General features: G+C 43.8%; 2 protein-coding genes across 3 annotated transcripts; both read left to right on the forward strand.

Moving 5' to 3' along the window:
* The first annotated feature begins 403 nt into the window (after window positions 1-403).
* Window positions 404-15,512, forward strand: kcnj10a (potassium inwardly rectifying channel subfamily J member 10a). The gene is made up of 7 exons (XM_076027901.1): window positions 404-870; window positions 980-1,031; window positions 8,176-8,591; window positions 9,479-9,690; window positions 10,245-10,376; window positions 10,598-10,775; window positions 14,838-15,512. The coding sequence occupies exons 3-7, from the start codon at window positions 8,204-8,206 to the stop codon at window positions 15,224-15,226; spliced, it is 1,299 nt and encodes a 432-aa protein (XP_075884016.1). The 5' UTR covers window positions 404-870; window positions 980-1,031; window positions 8,176-8,203; the 3' UTR covers window positions 15,227-15,512.
* A 1,352-nt stretch (window positions 15,513-16,864) lies between these two features.
* Window positions 16,865-20,705, forward strand: LOC142889274 (uncharacterized). Of its 2 annotated transcripts, none has more exons than XM_076027903.1 (5): window positions 16,865-17,037; window positions 17,266-17,553; window positions 18,939-19,199; window positions 19,313-19,434; window positions 19,902-20,705. In XM_076027903.1, the coding sequence occupies exons 1-5, from the start codon at window positions 16,998-17,000 to the stop codon at window positions 20,256-20,258; spliced, it is 1,068 nt and encodes a 355-aa protein (XP_075884018.1). In that variant the 5' UTR covers window positions 16,865-16,997; the 3' UTR covers window positions 20,259-20,705. The 2 variants fall into 2 exon arrangements, with proteins under 2 accessions (XP_075884018.1, XP_075884017.1); XM_076027902.1 differs by having other exon boundaries at window positions 16,865-17,031; window positions 17,254-17,553; window positions 19,902-20,704.
* The last annotated feature ends 1,281 nt before the right edge of the window (window positions 20,706-21,986 follow it).

Raw genomic sequence — 21,986 nt, forward strand, 5'->3', positions numbered from 1 at the left:
TGACCACTGACTCCCTCTCCACACAGCCGGACATGGCACAGCCTCACAGACATGCAGCCTCAGTAGCCATTCATGGCAACTGGAACAAAACTGCAAGGTGCACAGAGGCCTGCTGTGTACACATGCATAAATGCGTATATATTATTTTTGCCTTTCTCTGATTTGCAAATTCCTCAATTTCAGCGCCGCAATTTGCAGGCTTGAATCTTACAAACATCAAACGTTTACAAGAGAAAGTTGACAAAGGCTGAAACAGCGGAGGAGGCCTCGCAACAAAGAGCCCCATTTATAGCTTACAGTCGGGGAGCGACCCGGGGAGGGAGGGATGGAGGGATGGAGGGAGGGAGGGAAGGAGAGAGTGAGGGTAGGAGGACCGGCTGGGAGGAGAGTTGAATTAATGAATTAAAAATGTCGCCATCGGACAGCGGCGGTCCGAACGCGCTGGGCTTTATATAGACGCTTCTCTGGGCCGGAGGTGGAGGAGCCGAGGAGCCGAGGAGTCGAGGAGGAGTCGAGGAGGAGGTGGACAGACAGCAGCTTCACTGACCGGACTCGGGGACGCAGGACTGGACGGGTCGGGTCGGGACGGGACGGGACTGGACTGGACTCACACGCAAACCAGAAGTGAAAAACTGCGCTCATCTGTTTACATAATGACCCGGTAACAGTAGAGCCAGAACCGGACCCACCAGTACCAGCGTGCTGGGAGACACCGACTGACTGCTGGCTGCTTTTTTTTTTTGTTTCAACTCCCCAAGATTTGTGTGATTTTTTTTTTCATTTCATTCAATTTTTTTTATTTAGAAGATTCACGGGACTGCAACAACATAAACAAACAAACAAACAAACCATGTGATGTGAGTGAGAGAGGTGATTCAGGACACTCTAGCACTGTTTGTTCACCTTTCTATGCTTTTGCTGAACGCTGTCTGACTCATTTTTTCTTTCTTTTTTTCCGTGTCTTTCTTTATGGTGAAAGAAATCAAAGCGCCAGTTGTTTGGTACAAGTTCTTTTAAACGTCTGCAAGAAGGTAAGAGACACAGAAACTACTGCATCTATAACTGTACTCCACATTTTCTACTCAAGTCAAAGTGTCAGTAATTAAATGTGTATCAGTAGGAGTTGTGTTTAGTGACTTGCACTGCGGCTCTGAGTCTCTTTAACGTTAAAATATTGGCTGCAGTCGCTATATTTCCTGCTTTTTGCCTCCGCTAATGAAACTAAAGTGGAACCAAAGTCACTGATCCTTGAATCACAATGGCAGCACTGCAGCAGGTGCTCTGCGGTGTCTCCACGTGTTGTGTTCACAGACCGCAGGAGAGTGTGAAGAAAAAAAAAAAGTTCCATTGTCTGACGTGTTTTTTCTTGGTTTGTGACGTTTATATTCCGAGAAGCTTGTGTGATGTTACCGCCACTGTGTTTTGCAGCCAGACTGCACTAAAGTCTTCAGTAACTGCATGGCTTCCTGTTGCAAACAAATGCAGCTTCTCCGGTGGCCGTAGATGAAGGTTTTGATTGCAGGACAGCTGAGAGAAAAAAAAATGCTTCAGGTGGTTTGGTTTTGTAATGACCTGAATGATGAGAAAAATCACTATTTTTGGTTGTTATTGTTATTGTTATTGTTGTTTGTTTTTTTTTAAAAAAAAAAAGAAATACTATGGAACACCCTGCATCTCTGCACAAAAAGCAGCTGTTACAACAGGAACTAGAATCCTTTACTGTCATTTGTTACCAGTGTCACCAACATCACCTGTGAAAATGAGTTCAGCGGCTCAACGTGGCAGCGGGAAGAAAAACATTTGAATGTTTGGACTCCATTTAAGCGGCTCAACAACACCTTTGGTCAAAGCTAAGTGACACCTAATGGGGTGAAAAGTGGAGTCACTGCAGTGTAGTCAAGCAGCTCAGATTTACAGCAGAGAAACGGGACGTTTGAATGCTACTGAATTAAGCGAGGATTGTAAAAGTCGGCCCTAACTCACAGCCGTCGGCGGCTACCTGCTGCTGGCCGTTGTTTCATTCAGGTCAGAGTCGTAACTCTGCAGCTACTAAATCTGCTGGCAGGAAGTGGAGTGGAGTGGTCCTGGCAAAGTCTCAGACTGAGATGCAAGCAGAGGTGGCAGAAGGATTCACACTCGGAATTTAAGTGAAATGATAGATAGTTGGTTACAAACAAATACTCTGGTAAAAGTAAAAGTACTTATTCAACTCCTTTACTGAAGTAACAGTAAGAAAGTACAGGTTGGCATATGTTCTAAGTAAAAGTTATTGTTTTTTGTCCGTTAATGAAACAATACATTTGTTGATAATTTTGGAAATGATGAAAAAGTTGTGACTGAATAATCTGGACTGACCAAACCAAAGTGATCCCCAAAGCCAAGACAGTACTCTAAAATATCTGAATATAAAATATCATAACAACAACAACAACAACAACAACAACAGCAACAACAACAACAAACCCTTTTAAACACAAAAGCAATAAGCGTGTTTTTCTAAAGTAAGGAGTAGAAAGTACAGATATTTGTGTGCAAATTTAGGGAGTAAAAGTTGTTACGTTATCTGTTAAGTACAGATATCTGAAAAATCTATTCAAGTACAGTAACAAAGTATTTCTACTTCATCACTTCCCACCTCTGGATCCAAGTTTGGGGCAGAATGCTGAAAGCAAACAACAACTCACAACATCTTTGGCCGCTGTTTCTGCCTGTTGTTAACTTATCAATATAATCATGAATGATAATTTAACCACGATTCAATAAATTAGATAAGTAAAAAAAAAAATTGAAGCAGGTGCAGCAAAATGCTTCTACTCTAGGTCACTGTAAATCACTGTATCCCAAGTGAATCAATTGAAAATTTCTTGAGTGACAACATCAGTGACTAAGTTGTGAATATCCCTGAGGTGAGAAAACGAGTTGCAAGTGCAGCACTTGGCTGCGTCATTAACCTCCACGCTGCTGCCCTGATTACCACCAGCCAGGTAAATGTTTGTCCCAAGGAATCAGAAAATATTGAGGAACTGTTCTGCACTGTTCTGCTATATACTGGTGTACGTATCTGTGGCCAGATTGTGCAGACAAGGCTACAGAGCCCTCAGGCGGCGTAGAGCTGCTCTCCTCATGGTGGCTACCTGCTACCTGCTACCTGTCTGAGTCGGTCGGATTCTTGGCTGTGACTGACTGAAAGTTGGTCCAGTTCGTTTTCCTTTTTTTTTGTTGACGGTTTTCCCACATAGACGGGTTTCCTATCAGCTCTTCAACACCTGTTTCACTTGGCCTGCTGGGTTAAAAGCCCCTATAGTTGACCTGTTGGACTCTATAGTGGTCATGAGAAGTAGAGGTGCACTGATACTGATACCAGTATCAGGTATCGGTACCGATACCTGGGTTGAGTACTTTACTCATACTCGTAAAATATGTGCCGATACCACAACACAGATACTAATTGTGCGTGTACTGTATGTATATGACAATTTTGTCGTGTTTGTACTGCAGTGAAACATGTTCTTCAGAAACATGCTGAGGATTGTTGTTCAAGTAACGGAACATCTGTGGAAAAATGAAAAATCCAAGTAATTCTTTCTTGTGTAATGGCCCGATCAAGTACTCAGTATTGGTATGGGTGAGTACCAAAATGCAAGTACTCGTTCTGTAAAAAAAAAAAAAAAAAAAAAAAAGTGGTATTGGTGCAATCCTATTGTGAAGGTAAATCAATATCAACAACAGGAATTCATTATTTAACAGAGGGGGGGTCATGTGACTTGAGGAGGGGGTGGTGGGAGGGTGGGGGGGTTCTAAACCAGGGGTGGGTTAACTTTTTGACTGGTGGGGCCACAGTGGGTTCTACAGTGTGCCAGAGGGGGGTAGCGGAGCAGCAGCACCTCATAAGAGGAAACAATCTATCCTGGGACTTGTAGAAATCATGCTGCTTTAATGTCCATTGAAAATGAAGCAAAGCAAAGTTGCAACCAAATCAGTGTCTGTGAAGCCCCACCCGGGTGTTCAGCTCTTTATTGAAACGACTGTGAAAACACTGGAAAATAGACGGAATACAGCTGTTTTTATCACTGACTGACTGTTAATATCATCTCTTCGAGTTGGGCGTTCCGGATTAAAAAGCTTAACGGGCCGCATATGGGCCCCCTGGCCATAGTTTGCCCATGCCTGGTGTGGACAGAACAGCAGCTCATTAGTATGGCAGTGTGTGGACTCTGCGGGGCTCCTGTGTTGGCTGAGCAGATGCCTTCTTGGCGCGACTGCTGCTGCTGCTGCTGCTGCTGCTGCTGTTGCTGCTGTTGCTGTTGCTGTTGATGATGTTTGGACGCTTCTTTCACTCCAACACTGAGTCTCAGTGGCCGCTGTGCTCAAGACGGCGGTCCCTGCCATTCAAATTGAGTTTGTATTGAGTCTTTTCAGTGGCGGTGCTGGCTGCCGGGGGCTTCTTTGTGGCGGTGGACAGTGGACGGGGCCGCTGGGTGGAGGGGATTACGCCCTCCGCTGGAATACCAATGAGCGTCTTTTGTCAGGGATCCGTTTCCTCCACTTTTCACTCCACATTCCTCCCTTCCTTTCCTCGCCTTCCTTCCTTACCAGCCGTTTCTCAACCTCTTTCTCTTTCACTTCTCCTGTCACCCGAAACCAATTACACAGTGGTGGGCTGTCAGGGCCAGCAAGGTCTTCTCTGCTGGCCTAAACATACTTAGAAAAGCAAGTTTGCCCATAAATATGATAACAAATTTATTCTCTATCCACTTGGTGGCGCTGTTTTCATTGTTGTATTTTACAGGTCCAATCATATTCAATCATATTCCAGCTAGCTTGTGTTGGCCGGTTCTATGAAATCGGGTCCTTCAAAATCAACATTAGCTGTTGGCCGTCAGTGAACGCACCACCGTCAGTAGCGACAGCCAATCAGATGTGGAGCCTGCGATGGTGAGACCAGCTAGCTGCTTTACGCTCAGCTCCACTCGTAGGCGTCCTGTGATTGGATAAGAAGCCCTGAGAGCCTCTCAGACTGAACTCCACCTGGAGGTCCAGTTGCCACCACCACCAACCCACGACGGCTGAAGGAGAAGATGAAGCTTTAGTTGGCCAATCATCTGCAGTTTAGAATGGAAATAAGGTGGAGCATTGGAGCAGCAGCTGCACCAACATGGTCAACTGCTTAATAACTCAATAGTTTGGTTCGTTATGGTCTCGTTGGAGTATAGGAATCGGTGAGAGTGAGCAGTTTACTGGAGCAGTTTGGAGCAGAGTTTAAAACTCCCTGTAGTTGTGGTGGACTTATTCAAACCGTTGTTGTGGAATCTCCTGAAATCTCCTTTCATTTGTAAGTGTTCAATCAGAATCAGTGGCCTTAGTGACCGAGTCATAATGATGATTTGAATGCTCCAGAAACAAATTGTTGCTCCTCCAGGTCTCCTAAATGAAGGAGATGTGCTGTGCTAGCGCGATTCTCTATGGATTCTCCAGCCGTGGTGTCACATTGAGGATATTATGAGGTGTATTCATTTAGGGTGGAGGAAATATGACGTCACTGGTGGCCTAGATGTGCACGGCCTGCCACTGCAATTTATGGCTCCCTTCTCTGCCTCCTGGTGGTGTCGAAGTGCACTGCGTAGCACAGGCACTCACACGATGGAGCCGGAGCAGCAGCAGCAGCAGCAGCAGCAGCAGCAGCAGCAGCAGCAGCAGCAGCAGCAGCAGCAGCAGCAACACACACTCCCGCACGCTCCGCCCCTTCCACTCACTCGCTCAGCCAGTCGTGGATTTCAATGTTGCCTTTTGTCCCTTTCATCTCGGCAAAAACAAAGGATTTCTGTGCACACGGGACAGCGGAAAGACGAGGGACGGGGAGCCAGTCGGAGAGGAAGAGATCCGAGTCAAACTCACGGTTCATCCCTCAACACCGACGGTGGCGTCAGCCCTGGCTGCCCTCACTCTCTTTGTCAATGAGGTCATTCACAATTTCAACTTTCCAATAAGAGGTCAAAACAGGTACAAAGACAACATCTGAAATATTGGTGTGTCTGTAATGGAAGAGAAACAGTAAGAATCGTATGTCATATATTTTATTCTGAAGATGAATTCATCTAAATGAATTCATCTTCAGAATAAAAGTAGTGTTAGAAAGTTCCAACATTAACATAGTTTTGTGCATCCGACTAATAAAAAAATAACAGATTATTTATCACTGTTGAATTTGATGCGCATTAAAAAAGTTGAACGTTGGTCTCGTCGGTACAGTCTGGGTTTGTGCGGTTGGGTTTTTTTTGCCTTTAAATCAGAGCAGTAGCAGAATATGCAAGCGCCACACGTACACAGTTCAGTCCTTCTTTGACCATGAATGGGACAGTATTGTGTTGCTCTGTGTATCCAGTGTACGCATGTGTGTTTACTGTAAGTGTAGGCTGGAGTTCAGAGTTCAACTGGAGATGGACATGGTCAATCACGTGGGCCTCCTCTTGATCCCGCCTCCTACCCGACCCCCCCCATTCCCTCCTCCCCCTCCATATCTTAGCATTCAGAGCACAGACATCAACACAGATCTCTATTCATTCGCTGCGTGTGAGCTTCAGCCTGCAAAGAGACGAGAGACGGGTCAGAAAGGACAGGAAAGGACTGAGCGTATCAGATTGTCGTGGCTCTCCGCCTTTTGTTTGTTGCCGTTTTGTTTCTGCTTCTCATAACGTTTGCTCGGAGAAAAAAGAGAGGGACGGCCGTTCTGCAAATGAATGGGTCAGCACGAGTGAGGAAAGAGAAGAGAAATTGAGAAAGTGGAGCCCAGATGAGTGTAAAAAAAAACAACATGAAGGAATTCTTTTGGTCACAATAGTGTCCATGACACCCAGGGGGCTTTTATTCTTTTTTCTTTTTCTTTTTTTTTTTTTTTACTATTCAGCACCGATGACATCACCACAACACTGGTCACCACCATCATTGCACCCAGGCATGAACATCAAAACAACATAAAAAGCAATTTTAGGAGAATATTACACTGAATTCATCCATTTTTAACAAGCTGAATAAATAAAAAAATAGAAATTTGGAAAAATAGCATTTGAATATAACAGCATTTTGCAATTCTTTCTACGTCTTTACCTCATTTATGCTTTGATTTTTTTTTTTTTTCTTAGCGATGGCTCTGAGCATCGGTGAAGTGTCCAAGTGATACTGGCTGATATTTTAGTGAGATGATTAGCAGCACATTTGGCATTTTGTTAACTTTTAAATTGGACAAACAGCAGTGTTTTTACTCACTGATAAACTTCATCTTCAGTGCAGATCATTATTTTTCTTTTGTGTCATTGACACTGAAAGATTAAATCATAAATATTGAATAAAATGAAATGTTTATTGTTCTAGATTGTTCTGAGGACGACGTCACCTTTCACCACAGTTTGACTCCTCACACAGACTAAACTCACTGTCTCAGTGTACTCAGTGTATTGTGGTTGTGATTCGGAGGCTGCGGCGGCGGTGCAAAGCCAACATGTGAAGTCACATAAACTGTTGAGCTTTTAATGTGAAAGAGCAGCTGTCCCTTCAAGCTGAAAGGGGGCTTTTACTTTGACACGGGCAGCTGCCGCCAGTGAAAAGAGTGACGGACCACCCTGATCAGCTGCAACACCGGCCACTTCTGCTGCTCGTTGGTGCCGCCCCAGTGGACTTGCACGCGCACTGCAGCACTTTTTCCACTGATTTTTAATTTTTAATTTTTTTTTTTTTTTATCAGGGGTGCACTGATATCGATACCAGTATGAGCTATCGGTATTGAGTACTCTACTAGCACTCCTAAAATACGTGCCAATGCAAGGCCCAACAAAACATGTTCACAGAATGTCAAAACTATGATTAAGGCTGTAAACAAAGGGCTAAATATGCAGCATTCTGGAGATGGTGTCGATTTTCTATATTAGAGTCCAGGATGAAAATGAATGGGGATGAAAAGGAAGCTTTAGTGTCATCACTACTGTTGGGATTCATACTGTTGTCGCGGCTGACAATGCTATGTTTGTGTAGCAAATAGAATCATCATTACTTGTTTCCGATACCGGTTTCAGGTATCAGTACCAATACCGGGGTTGAGTACTGTACTTAAACTACGTGCCAATAACACGAGACAGCTCTTCGTACAACCGCTCATCTTGGTCTCCATCTTTGTGTCTCCAGTTCCAGCCCTGCTGAACACCAACCAGCCATGACCTCAGCCACCCCGCCCTCGTCCGAGGGCTCGTCCCCTCAGAAGGTGTGCCACTCCCAGACGCAGACCGACATCACCAAGCCTCTCCTGGGCTCCGCGGGGGTCAACGGAGGCACCGGCGCTGTCGATGGCACGGAGCCGGACGGCGGGGGCACCGGCGCCCTCCGGAGGCGGCGCCGCGTGCTGTCCAAAGACGGGCGAAGCAACGTCCGCATCGAGCATGTGAGCGGGCGGGGGGCGCTCTACCTCCGCGACCTCTGGACCACTTTCCTGGACATGCAGTGGCGCTACAAGTTCTTCCTCTTCTCGGCCACCTTCGCCGGCACCTGGTTCGTGTTCGGAGTGCTGTGGTACCTGGTGGCGATGGTGCACGGAGACCTGCAGGGTGAGAGGCTGGCGAAGGGACACGTGTTACAGTAGGGACGCGTAGAGACCCGTTGCACTGTTAGGGCAACTGGACTTGTTCTTCTTCTGGGACTCTCCAACCCCTTTTCAGAACTGAAGAAGCCTTTCGGATGAGAGGCTAAACGTCTGCAAGATCACAGGAACAAGTCCAGTTGCCCAAACTCAATATTTCTACCTTGAGATGACCTGGATGACTGAGAACCTTCACAGACACAGAGGACGAGTTCTTAATAAGGCCATAACACATGATAGGATCAGTTTGATTGTTATTTTTCCACACATGTTGTGTTATTTGAACAACATTCCTGAGCACGTTTTACTAAAACAAGTTTCACTGCAGTACAAACACAAATTTAACAAAATTGTCACATACATGCAAATAAAACTGGTACTGGTGTCGTGGTATCGGCACGTATTTTACGAATACAAGTAGAGTACTTAACCTTGGCATTGGTACCGATACCCGATACTGGTATCGGTATCGGTGCATCCCTATTTAATATTGTTGAGTAAGCATCCACGAAAAGACAGAGAAAAAAGTAATGACGATTCTATTTGTACAAAAAATAGCAACGTAATAATATTTTGTTATATATCGAAATAGTATCACTCATAATCATAGTGATGATAATAAGTGTCCCATATTATCCACATTTTCTGATTTTCTTTTTCATCCTGGACTCCAATATAACAAACTTTGCACAATCTCCAGAAAGCTACATATTTAGCCCTCTGTTTACAGCCTCCATCGAGTTTGCATAGTTTTGACCTTCTGCTAAGATGTTCTGTTCAACCTTGAATATGTTTGGAAGAGAAACCAAAGATCTTACAAACGATGAGGACGCTCTTCTCGTTTGTTACTTCCAGAGTTCAACCCCCCGTCCAATCACACACCGTGCGTGATGGAAGTGAAGACCCTGACCGGAGCCTTCCTCTTCTCTCTGGAGTCCCAGACTACGATTGGCTACGGTTTCCGGTGCATCACTGAGGAGTGTCCTATGGCCATTGTCCTGCTTATCTTTCAGCTGGTCATCACAATGGTCATGGAGATATTTATCACCGGGACCTTCCTCGCAAAGGTACCAGAGCCACATGCTTTATAATTGTATACATGACATACATGTAAATGTATGTACGTCACCTGTCATTGGGCCACCTGTCTTCCAAAGGAGGAGGAGCCTCGTCTTTTCTTTTTTTCTTTTCTCGTTGCTTTCTCCTGGTATTTTTAACCTCTTTAGCTGACTTCATGATGCAAGGGAAACAGCTTTCTGTGGAAATGTCATGTACAACTGGTGTTTTATATGGATCCCATGTCCCATATTTGCGACTGTGTCAGTCCAGCTTTTCAATCGGCTGATCCTCACGAGCCCAGGTGTGTCCTCCAAAGACCAGGTGCTGAATGGCCTTTACATTTTACATTTTTCTGTCTTCTCAAACTGTAGCTGGTATACTGATTCTTCCTTAGCTGCAAAATACAAAAAATGTTTTTGGATTGTGTTTAGTGGAAGTCGCAGAACTCTCATCAGACTTTGACCAATTTATTGCGATCACATGGAAAGAGGGATGATCAAAGTTGAATTTAACTTTGTATACGTGTATATTTAAAATGTAATAATGTTTCCTCCGCTTGCAGGTCGCTCGTCCCAAGAAGAGAGGAGAGACAGTCAAGTTTAGCCAACATGCGGTGGTGTCAAACTACGAGGGACGGCCCTGCCTCATGATCCGAGTGGCTAACATGAGGAAAAGCCTACTGCTAGGATGTCAGGTGCACAATCAACTTTGAAATTGGATTCAAAAATATTTTTATGCTACTAATGAGCTGCATGTCATAGTAAGATGAAAAACAACAGTAAAACCTGTATGATCGTCAGTAATTGCTGCAAATGCATCACTTCTGATGATACTGAAGCTCCTCGAGTTATTAAAGCTGAGGCCTCTCTACGTTGTATTAAATTCAAGCGCTTGTGACTCATTGTGGGCTCCCAGGTGACGGGGAAGTTGCTTCAGACGTCTCTGACAAAGGAGGGCGAGACAGTACGACTGGACCAGCGCAACGTGCCCTTCCAGGTGGACACGTCCAGCGACAGCCCCTTCCTCATCATCCCTCTGACTTTCTACCACATCATTGATGGCGACAGCCCTCTCCGAGCCTGGGCAGCAAAAGGTAGACAGTAGCTCTTGTGCATCAGAAATGTGGCAACAATTTAACAACACTGTCTTCCATCATAACCCCAATGACTGCGTTTCCATGAGCCTGAGGCTCATTTTATTTATTCAAACAGGTTTAATAAAAAAACTTAAAATAAGTTAAATATGTAAGCACGCTTAAGCAAGAAAAACCAAAAGCGAATGTGAAAAAGCAACTCTGTAACAATATAAGTAAGCATTCCATGTTCAAAAGAGTTTCGGATGAAGTTCATAAAAACTTATCAATGTCCTACCTTTCCTTTTTATTTTAAATTGTAATCAATCAAAGCAATATCATTTAGTACTAATACTTTCATGTCAGTACCTTAAGACACACGTACTCCCAAAGATGTACGTATTTCAAAACCTCGACTGTCACAGTCCAATCCACTGCAGTCATTACAATGGTGGCGGTTCAAACGTGACTTTTCCTTTATAAACTTCATGGAGGCCAAAGAGCTGCTTGTCCTTTGGTTTGATCAACCCACTGAACAAAAAAAGAAAAAAAAAGAAACGCTTCCAAGACCAACTATGATTCTGCGATGGAAAAAAAAAAAAAAAGTTGTAGGTTTTTTCCGTGTAGGTGTAAATGGTATTTATAGTCATGTGCTGCTGCATGCTTGGCTGGCCCCTACTGCACTGTTGTGCTAGAAAAGAGGGTTTCTCTGGCTTGGAATGTGTGTGAGAGAGATTGCCAGAGACACCCCTCATTAGAGCACAATGCTGTTCAGTCCGGTGCGGTCCGAGGTGCTGACACAAAGCCTGTGCAGATCCACTTACAGTAGCGCAGACCTCTCAGCGCCGGAAGCCTCGTGGACATCAATACTCACCGACTGGGACCATGTGTGAGATTCTTCTTTGCTCTCGCGTGGCCTCACTTTTCTGCTTTGACATTTATTCTTCTGTAAAGATCCAACACTCAAATTGAATGAATGGTTCCAGGAGAGAAGTTCTGTTGTTCATGTTTCCCGCCTTCCGACTCTCTTCCCTTTCCTCTTATTTCACTTCTCTAAATTTTGGGTTTCATAAAAAATCTGAGATTCTTTGTGACTCAGTTCAAAATAATCAATGCAACAGGTGCAGCTTTTTCTTAGTGCCAGCTCAATTTGGTTTTCATCACCAACGCTTTCGGGATGTGGTTTGGCCTTCAATCTTTGTGGTCAGCACGACTCACAGCAAGAGTCACAGTTCATGTTTGTCAGCCAAACAACCCATCAGTCATCTTGTGTGACAGACACCTACAATATCAAATTGTAATTTTAATAAACAGCTCTCGAAAAATCAGCCAGCCAAGTTGATGTGGGTGCAAGTCATGTGGTTTGCCATATGTTAGATGACGTTCAGACCAAATCCAGTTTGTATGGAAACAGCACAGACTCATGCAAAGATTGGGGAGTTCTAGTTCAGTAGCATCAGGGGGAATATCGGGTAGTGCAGCTTGCTCTGGTTGTGTTGGGTGATATGAGCTGCCACAGAGTAGCTTGGTCTGAAGTTATTTTAAATTAACCAGGAGGTAGTCAGTGGGTGGGGTAAAGTTAAAGTTGAAATAATTGAAACAATCACATCACTGCAGAAGACTTTTAGACGATGAACGAGAAGATGATGGGAGCTCTGCAAAAGTTCTCTGCAACTCTTACCTCAGTATGGATGAAGACTGAGCTGCTAAATATTTAAAAAGCTGTCTGACCTTTGGTGGAGTGGATCTTGATTGTACGTGATGGTTCAAGTAGAGTGGAGAAAGTGATAGAAGCTCCACCTACGCAGAGGGACAATCCCTTTAAGGGGAGAGGAAGATCTACCTCAGCAGTCTGGGCCTTCAGCAGCTTAACTGGCAGTGAGTTGATGCTAACTCTAGAACTTGATTTGATTCTAAGTTTTATAGAAAAACTGTCCTTGATAAGTTGTTACGAGGGAAGTTGAAGAACAATGCCTGATCAAAAACGACTCCAAGGTTTCTTACTGCGTTATTAGAGGCAAAAGTAGTAACATTTCAATTATTTGGACCATTGGAGAATTTGTGTTTCAGCTCCCTTGTACCCACAATAATAACCTCAGTTTTATTAGTACAAAGTATTAAGAAATTTTGCAATGTCCAGGATGTGATGTAATTTAGGCAAGTCTCCAGTTTAACTAATTGATCTGCTTGATGGGGTTTAAATGACAGGTGCAACTGGTAATCGTCTGCATATAAAATAATGTTATGCTTTCTGCCAACATTACTAAGAGGTAACATGTACATGCTAAAGACAGTAGGTCCAAGAACTTGAGGCAGCCATAAGCATGACTTCACTATGAGTCACCCTCAGCAGGACAGCAACCTGTGGTGGTGGTCTACACAACAGAGGCTCAAGTTGTCCAAGTCACTGAGCCAGAAACTCTGCACATCTCTTCCAAGCAGGGGACCCAGGGGGCCACACCAGGCTAAAAGGTTAAAGTGCGAACACGCACACACGCACACTTTGACTAAACTTATTCAGTGGGTTTGCTGAGGCCCGTGACTTCTAGAAACGACCAGTTGGTCAAGGGAAGAGAGCGATGGGAATCAGAATTCACAAGATAATTACTAAATATTTCAAATGTGGTTGCTCTTGTGCAGTGTTCCAGGGAGTTCTAGGATATTTCCAAAGTCATTTCTGTTTTGACCAAGTTCAGTGTACTGGATGCCCAGACATCTTCCCCAAGTCAGTCGTTACCACATGAGTAGATGAAATAATGCACTCGCCAAATGACCTTCATAGCGCAATGTAGAGAATTCTTCAACCAAGTTTATGGCAGCGTGTACAAGTGGTTGCGAAAGCTTGTGTTTTTTCCCTGGGTGAACGATACTGGGTCTGGGTTGGGGTAAGAACTGTTTAGACAGATGACAGGCTCTACATTCTGAATGAGGCCTGTTGACGCAGGTGTGGACGAGCGCATACCGGTGGCTTCTACTGTACGTGTGTCATGTGAGACGTGTTGACATGTGTGACGTTTTCCTTTTTTTTCTTTGTTTGAATGTTTGCTTGGAAGGCTTCCAACATTAACCATCTTCTCGTTGTGTGTTTGTGTGTTTTCACTTTAGGATGGGTTCTCTAAGTGTTTGTCATCCGGTCCATTGTTTTGGAATCAGTCTTGGAAGTGGGGAGTTTTCATGTTTTGGAAAATTCTGGACATGTGGGTGCTTTTGTGTGTCACTGTGTGTGTGTGAGTGTGTGTGTGTGTGTGTGTGTGTGTGTGTGTGTGCGTGTGTGTGTGTGTGTATGTGTGTGTGGTGCCTTAATTAAACCACACATGCCGTATTTGGTTGAATGAAACACTCTGTGGCCCAGTCTTACATTCTTTAGCTTGAGGATGTTTCAACTGAATTATTGGAGCTTCTTCAGACCACATACCATTGATCACTGATAAACTTTGTGATTCTTGTAGTTTCCAGTGGTTCAATATTCTTTCCAACGTTTAAAGGGGTGTGTTTTTGCTTCATAAACCCAGTTGTATGTCGATGACTTCATAGTCCTGTTTCAACCTAAACAATACGACGAGAAGCACAATTTCTTCCAGTTTCAATGAAACTAACTGAAGCTGTTTATTCAACCATGAGTTCTTGACATTACAACATACTGGAAAATGCTATTCATGTGGATATTTACTACATGAATTAGATTTTGGGCACATTCTAATCATTGTGGGCATCTCAGCACACATTTGGGGAAAGACATTAGAGGGTGATTGTCCAAAACTTGTTGGTGTGAGGGCAACATTGAGCATTAGCCACCACCCTGTGGTGAGCCACTAATGAGATGTTGAACTTGCCTCCTGGAAGGGTCAATAAAGATTGAAGCTCAAACGTAGCACCACATCATTCTTCCTCCTGAAATGTTTACTGGGTCTGAAGAAATGGACGTTCAAGACTTTACAAGTGAGAAAGCCTGCAGATCCAAATGCTGTTGCAAGTTTTTTTATCCTCTGTCCAATTCAGGAGCATCATAGAAAGTACCGTACCGTGTTTCTGCTCCTCTACACGGGGCACAAAACTGATGGTGCAGTATTTTCTTTCCGCCAGGTGGCGGCTGGACGGACCCGGAGCTGGCTGACTTTGAGCTCCTGGTGATCATGAGCGCCACCGTGGAGCCGACCTCGGCCACCTGCCAGGTCCGAACGTCCTACCTTCCAGATGAGATACTCTGGGGATACGAGTTTCCGCCCGTTGTCTCACTGTCTCCTTCAGGGAAATATGTGGCTGATTTTGCATACTTTGACAAAGTGGCCAAAACAAAGTCCCCCATCCTCTTTAAACAGCCCTTGACCACAAGCCCGTCCTCTCACAAAGACGACGGGACGGACAAGGAGAAGATGCGACTGGAGGAGAGCTACAGAGGCGAAGGGAGGGGGAAAGAAAGGGGACGCGTGAGAGATAGCAGCCCGCTGAGTGTACGCATCAGTAACGTGTAAAGAAGAAATTAAAGAAAAAGGAAGAGGTTCTGAAAGGTTGATATGAAACTGAGATTGTGCGAGGAAAGAAACAAAGCTGCTTTACCGAAGAAGTCAATCTGTCATTAACTCCATCGTGGGCAGACAGAGCGAAAGAGGACGTACAGACGGCATAGGCAGCGAGCCACTTCCCATGTTTAAATGTACTTTCACTTAATCCTTTTTCGGTACATATTTGTCAAGATTGGATACATCTGTGATCTTTCTTGTCTGAGGAAGTCAATTATTTTATTAATGTAAAAAACAACAACAACTGAATAAGTATTTTGTAGTTAAATCAAGAGGAAAGTTACATGTACGGTTTTCAACCAAAATGTTGAAGAGTTGACATTTTCTATACTTTCAATATTGGAATGGGTAAATGACAGACAAGTGAAATTTTGGCAACGTTGTTTAGTAAAATAATCTGATAATAAATCAAATCATAGTACTGTTTATTTCTATTTCTATATTAAAATAAAATACCTGTAACAGGTTGCAAAAAACTCCAGCCATACTGTTTTGTTAACAATGGATGTAAAAGGGATGTATGATATTTTTTTGTACCCAATGGTCTCCAACAACCGTACTTCTTGTTGCAGCTGGATTTTGCGTTCTTGGATATAAATCTTTATTCTTCATGTTTGATTGTTTTCTCTTGGGGGAGAGATAATGTTCAGTAACATTACTAAAGGCACTTTAAATGAAAAGAAAAGTGACGTTTTACTTCAGTTGTATAATTACACTAACTTTGGCGCTTGACGCACCGTAACACTTTATTAAATCTTTGGTTTCGGGTTTCGGGAGTTTTGTCCTTAAAGTTGCAAAAGGCTGGACAGTGAGTGTGACAATAACAGTTTTAATAAAGCATTTGAGGAACTGACATTTATTTTGGCCACAGCATCTGTGTCTACTTCTGTACAGTGCTTTTATTTTGTGGTTTGTGCTGGCAACGGTATCCTGGTTGTTTGTGTTTATTCGTATACACTCTGTAGTTTGGCAAAGATTCAGTAGAATTCTCACAAAACCCAGTATCAGTACAAAGGCAACGGCAGCAGAGAGAGGCCAATCAAAATCTGGTGCACAGAGAATTTGTATCGGAGCATCCTTCACATACTACTGTTATTATGTATTATTATTATTATTATTATTGTTTAAAATTATATTATGGTATATTCTATTCAGTCAATCATTTAAAAAAATAAATAACAAAACACAAAATAAATGAAACATTTTTAAAACTTTTGCCCCAATTAAAGAAAAATAGAATAGATGAAAATATTTGACTGGCAATATGTAGTGGGGCATTGTTTCTATAAATGCTGTTTTTGGTTTGTCAGCTGGAAACCACTTCCGATAAAAACAACAGTGAGCGACGAGAACCAGAAATGCACTCAACCAACAACTGTGTTCTGGGCAGGCAGGAAGTCTGTTTGCATCTTTGAATGAAACTTCCTGAGTGTTTATACAAAACATTGACGAATATAAAGAGTCACTATATAAAGAGTTAATCTTAATTTCACTTTTGGAATAAAAATACATAGTATGGATTGTGTTAACATGCATTCAAAAGTGGTTTAATTCAGTGCAGCATTTAAAAAGAAAAGAAAAGAAAAGAAATTCAGACTCACACCTGTGCTTTAGCTTCCTGTGCTTTGCAAGTGACACTCTTTGCATGTGCAGCTCTCACTTTCGTATATGACAAACATTTTTCCTGTCGAACGACTTCCAGAGTTAACTGAGCGGCTTGAACATGTTGCCTCTTCTGTTCTGTGTACTTATTGGAGGTAAGAGTTCCTATTTGCAAAATATTTTGTAAGTGCATTTTTAATTATTAGGCCATCATTTAATTACAGCCATATATGTACTAGAAATAAATGCCCAGTTGGAATTATGCCACATATCTTTTGTGTCTCACTACGTTGCTGGATGCATTTTCTTCTTTTTTTTTTAATTTATTTTAGAACTGACTTTCTTTTTCCCCGTCTAATTGAATGGTTTTCCATCAGGTATCACAGCAGAGGACACGCCGCCGCCGCCGCCGATGCACTATCGTCTAAAGAACGATTCGTTATGTCTACAAGTCAGCGTGCCTGCAAAAAGTTATGTCAACTGGTTATTTAATGAAAACAAAGTGATTGTCTATAATAACGTGGTCGCAGACAGCTTCATTAACAAAGTGGATTACAAGCCAGAAAACAATTCATTGTGTATCAACGAGCTGACGAGCAATGACAGCGGCATCTACACTATTGCAGTTTTTAATTTGGGCAATAGGATAACTTATAATCACAGACTTCAAGTGCAAGGTAAGTGTTTTCACTAAACTCCTCAGTCTTTAAGATTATAACGGCAGCAGTACAGAGAGACCTTGCAGTATTTATCCGTCGGGACATATCAGGATTCTCTCAAACCCTTTAAACGCGTGTTCACGATCAGTAATGTGCTGTTGTCCTTCAAGGTCACACTGCAGATAAAGATCCACGTGCAGTATTTAGTCAAATGATCTCACCACAGAGAATAACCTGCTGCTGACCTCTCGGCCAGGTCACCCTTGTAATGAGATCTCAATCTTAACATGCTTCATCTGGTTGATCATGTGACAGTAGAAAAAGGGTTACCTTGTTGCTTTGAACCAAGCAGTGCTAAGCTTGTACTTCATGTTAGCTTGGAGCTAGCTGCTCCAGCCTATTGCCTTGACTCGGAGCCAAACTCAGAGGGTGATTTACATTCTCTGAATTATGCCGACAAACACAGAGGTGAAGAAGCAAAAATGAATTCATTGCAAATAATTACCTAAAGCTCCAGCTACATGAGAAAATGTCCATGAATATTTGAAATGCATTCATGTTGTACAGGTCTCAAGACTGGAGTAGTAGGGCAAGTTTACGTTGAATGATAGTCTCAGTCATCAGTGCATGCCCAATGAGATCAAGGGTGAATTCCAATTCCTCCCTCAATCCTCAATCTCAACCCTCAATCTCAAAAATGCGCGCTCCCGCGAGGTGCAAATGCTGTCCCGATTCGAAGAAGGTCCAGTTGAGGGAGGAGTTTAAGGGCTGTATCGCCCTCAATATTGAGATTCTCCGGCACCACCCTTGGCAGTCAGGGCTACCCAGAAGGCATTGCGTATTTTCGCCAAGACATCTTCGAAAAAGATTGCGATGTAAAAGCGAGCTACAAATGGAAGTATTTTCTTAGTTAATAAAGATATAAATATTACCAAACCATTTTATTGTCTTAGTTTAAGACTTTTTTATGGATTATTGACATCGTTGTTGCGTAACATTTTTTTTTTTTTAATTTACGAGGTTTGTCAACCGGACCGGCGGGCCCGGCTTCACGTTACTTGTGTACCTCGTTGTGTAGCGAAGGAGGACTTCTTCCTTTTTCGCCGTCTTTTTCTTTTTGTCCTTCTTCTTCGTCGTCGTCGTCTTCTTGACAGACTGGACGTAGCTTTGGCGTAAGACCGCCCCCCACAGTCTGAAGACGTAACTGCACTTAAGGGGTGTCCCATTTCTAAGCCCTTACACTTATTTTTGAGGGCCAAAGATTGAGGGCCAAAGATTGAGGGTTAAGGGCGAGGGTCGAGATTGAGGAGTTAAGGGAGGAATTGGAATTGGCCCCAAGTCTCTTTGAAATTTGGGGTTGAATTGAAATCCAAATTCTGATCGGTCATTTTTGCTGTTTCCAGACGCAGTTCCCAAACCCGTCCTCAGCATTTCACCACTGCTCTCAAACCAGTCCGCTCAATTGTGCAACATGACGGCGAACTGCTCCATCCAGGAGGAGTGGGTGATGTCCGTCTGTGGCCAGGAGAGTTGCACGGTGACTCACAGGTCACTCCATCGGTACAACATCACCGTCGTCGCTGCAAACAACACAATCATCTGCATAGGCAGCAACCACGTGAGCAACAGCAGCGTGTCTGCAAGCACTGACCTGTGTCAATCTCGTAAGCGGGTCCATGTTTTAGTCCAATCCAATCTTTTGGGCCATGAGGGAATCATTCTGACCACGCTTGTTTTCTGCTCATCGTCCAGTTAAATATTGTCTTGTGTCTTTTAGCCCTTATTCCAACAGTACCTCAGACGACACAACTTCCTGCACTGATCAAATGTGGAATAGTAATAGTAGTAATTTTTGCCCTCGTCCTCGTCATACTGCTCCTCATATTCTTCATACGTAAGGTAAGCCCAGTTACAAAAGTGCGACACAATGTTTAGTGTAAGACCCTCAGCAGAGTGTGATGAGCAGCAATAATAATATTATTATTATATTATTATTGATGATATTGATCTTTCTGAAGACACTGATCACGTTAACGATGACTTGACAAGGTTGAATACAGTCGAATTTTAGACGCAGCTCCACGAGTTTGCCATTTGTAGAGCAGGCCTGCAGGCGTCTCATGCGGTCCTTGAGGGAGACCCGCTGTCCTTGGGCACCACGTTGGTGACCCCTGACCTGAACCAACTGTAGAACTGAATGAAGAAGCCGAAACATCTCTAAAAAAAAAAAAAAAAACAAGATCGAAAGCACAGTCGCCTACAAATCAGCAGACGCTGGAAGATTTGATCAGAGTTGTGGATATTCATGTTCATTTGCAAAGACTTGAGTTTAACTGTCCATCCAATGTTTCACTGCATTCTCTCAGCTATACAAGAATTCTGCTGGTGCAACACAGCCAGAAGAACCACCGGGTCCGCGTGAAGGAGCCTGCGGTTCTTCCGCCGTCTCTCGTGAAGATGCTACTGCAGCTCAGGCCAACCAGCTCGGCAGAGGAAGCCCCTCCGGCCCCTCCGGCCACTCCCACCCCTCCGGCCCCTCCGGCCCCTCCGACCCCTCGGATCCTGAGCACAGTCTCAAAACGGATACTGTCTACAGCTTTTTAAAGGCACCGAATGCAGCTACCTGCGTGGACAAGAGAGCAGAAGCTCCGAGTGAGGCGGAGACAGGAGTTGACACGGTGTACTGTCTGCTGCAGAAACCCCAAACAGCGGCTCGTAGTTGAGCCTGTGCAGCGCCGTGGGTGAACTCAGGTTAGGAAATGTAGCATTGTGTAAGGTAATATACATTTATTTTTTTTAAATACATTTACGAAATGCATTGAACAAGTTGTGGTGTAAAACATGAGTTCCTTTAATGTATGTTTTCTGATTTAAAAAAAAAATATATATATATATTCTGAGACGCATAAGAGACTGCTGCTATATCAAAGCTCCACATGATGAATCTTAATTAAACATAATGTTTGGATTATAGAAAGGACTTGTACGTACGGGGCGACACGGCGGAGCAGCGGTTAGTGCTGCCGCCTCACAGCAAGAAGGTCGTGGGTTCGATTCCGGGCCTGGGGTCTTTCTGTGTGGAGCTTGCTTGTTCTCCCTGGGTCTGCCGGGTTCTCTCCGGGTTCTCCGGGTTCCTCCCACAGTTCAAAAACATGCATGTGAGGTGAATTAGGAACTAAATTGACCGTAGGTGTGTATGTGAGTGTGAGTGTGAATGGTTGTGTGTCTCTGTGTGGCCCTGTGTGGCCCTGCGGTGAACTGGCCACCTGTCCAGGGGGTCACCCTGCCTTTACCCTATGACAGCTGGGAGAGGCTCCAGCAGAGCCCTGAGACCCTGAGCTCAGGAAGAAGCGGCTGGATGGCTGGATGGATGGATGGACTTGTATGTACTGTTGTGTATTGTTCTGCAAACCCTCCCAGCGTCCTGTTTATCAGACACTTTTAATCCTTCCTGTTCCTAACGTGGTCCGTCTTGGTTTCGGCCCAACGCTCCTGTTTCACTGCAGCGCTGAGACGCTTTAAAGGTTAAAAAGTAAAAACGTGCAAGACTGCAGCCTGCTCGATCTTTGGTTTGTCGCCGGATCGCAAGTGAAAACACAGATTGTGCATGAGACAAAAGTAAAGCGAGAAGATCGCAAGGAAGGAAATTGCAGGAAGGAAATTGCAAGAGAGCAACTGAACATGAAACATAAAAGAGAGATTTTTCTGCAGATGCTGACTGGATGTGGCCCCTGAGGTTCTGAGACTGAGCGATTACAGATATGCTTTGACCAGTAACACACATCACTCAAGGTTCCTGCTGGTCACAAACACGCAGTGCTAGTCAGCAGACACACAGCCAAACAGCCAGTATGTGGAGGAATGCACTGCTTTGCATTTCTAAGTTTGGACAGGAGATTTGATTTTTACACTGTTTGATTTTTTCACAGCAACACGGCTTAGTTCCTCTACGGGGAGGTTGCTTCTCTGTCAGTAACATTTTCATACCTCGCTGACTTGTAACGTAAGAGAGTGGCCTACCTGCGCCCCCAGCTGGCCATGGACTGGGACTGTATGACATGTGGTTGCCTGCCCTGCACAAGTTCTCAAAAACACAGCAGTCCTTGTCCAGAGCCTCGTCCAGGTTTCTCATCTTCCGTCTTTCTAATCATCGTCATTTCCACTGCAAACATCTCCACTGGTAGGAAGCCCAAGCTTCACTCAGAAGAAGAGGTTCCAGTAGCAGGGCGGTTGTTTAAGTGCAAGTTCCTTCACTTCTTCAAAGATATTTCTTGTAAGTTTGCACCACCACCTCTCTCCTCTGACCCTTTACAAGACCAGGTATTATTTCACAGGTGCCACCCGAAAAATGAGAATATCAAGTAAAAGTTGTTTTATTTTGGCAATTTAACATAAAAGATGAAAGCAACACCTTTTATTGAGCCATTCCACACAAATTGACATCTCAAGCA

This window comes from Nelusetta ayraudi, unplaced genomic scaffold (assembly GCF_046127955.1).
Source record: "Nelusetta ayraudi isolate G7.1 ecotype Tasmania unplaced genomic scaffold, CSIRO-AGI_Nayr_v1 ptg000022l, whole genome shotgun sequence".
Classification (NCBI taxonomy): domain Eukaryota; kingdom Metazoa; phylum Chordata; class Actinopteri; order Tetraodontiformes; family Monacanthidae; genus Nelusetta; species Nelusetta ayraudi.

Bases quoted from the DNA above. Each gene is read 5' to 3' on its own strand.
- kcnj10a (XM_076027901.1), top strand. From the start codon at position 8,204: ATGACCTCAGCCACCCCGCCCTCGTCCGAGGGCTCGTCCCCTCAGAAG. The intron at 8,592-9,478 runs GTGAGAGGCTGG...TGTTACTTCCAG, and splicing joins GGTGCACGGAGACCTGCAGG to AGTTCAACCCCCCGTCCAAT. The intron at 10,377-10,597 runs GTGCACAATCAA...GTGGGCTCCCAG, and splicing joins GCCTACTGCTAGGATGTCAG to GTGACGGGGAAGTTGCTTCA.
- LOC142889274 (XM_076027902.1), top strand. From the start codon at position 16,998: ATGTTGCCTCTTCTGTTCTGTGTACTTATTGGAG. The intron at 19,200-19,312 runs GTAAGCGGGTCC...TGTGTCTTTTAG, and splicing joins CACTGACCTGTGTCAATCTC to CCCTTATTCCAACAGTACCT. The intron at 19,435-19,901 runs GTAAGCCCAGTT...GCATTCTCTCAG, and splicing joins TCATATTCTTCATACGTAAG to CTATACAAGAATTCTGCTGG.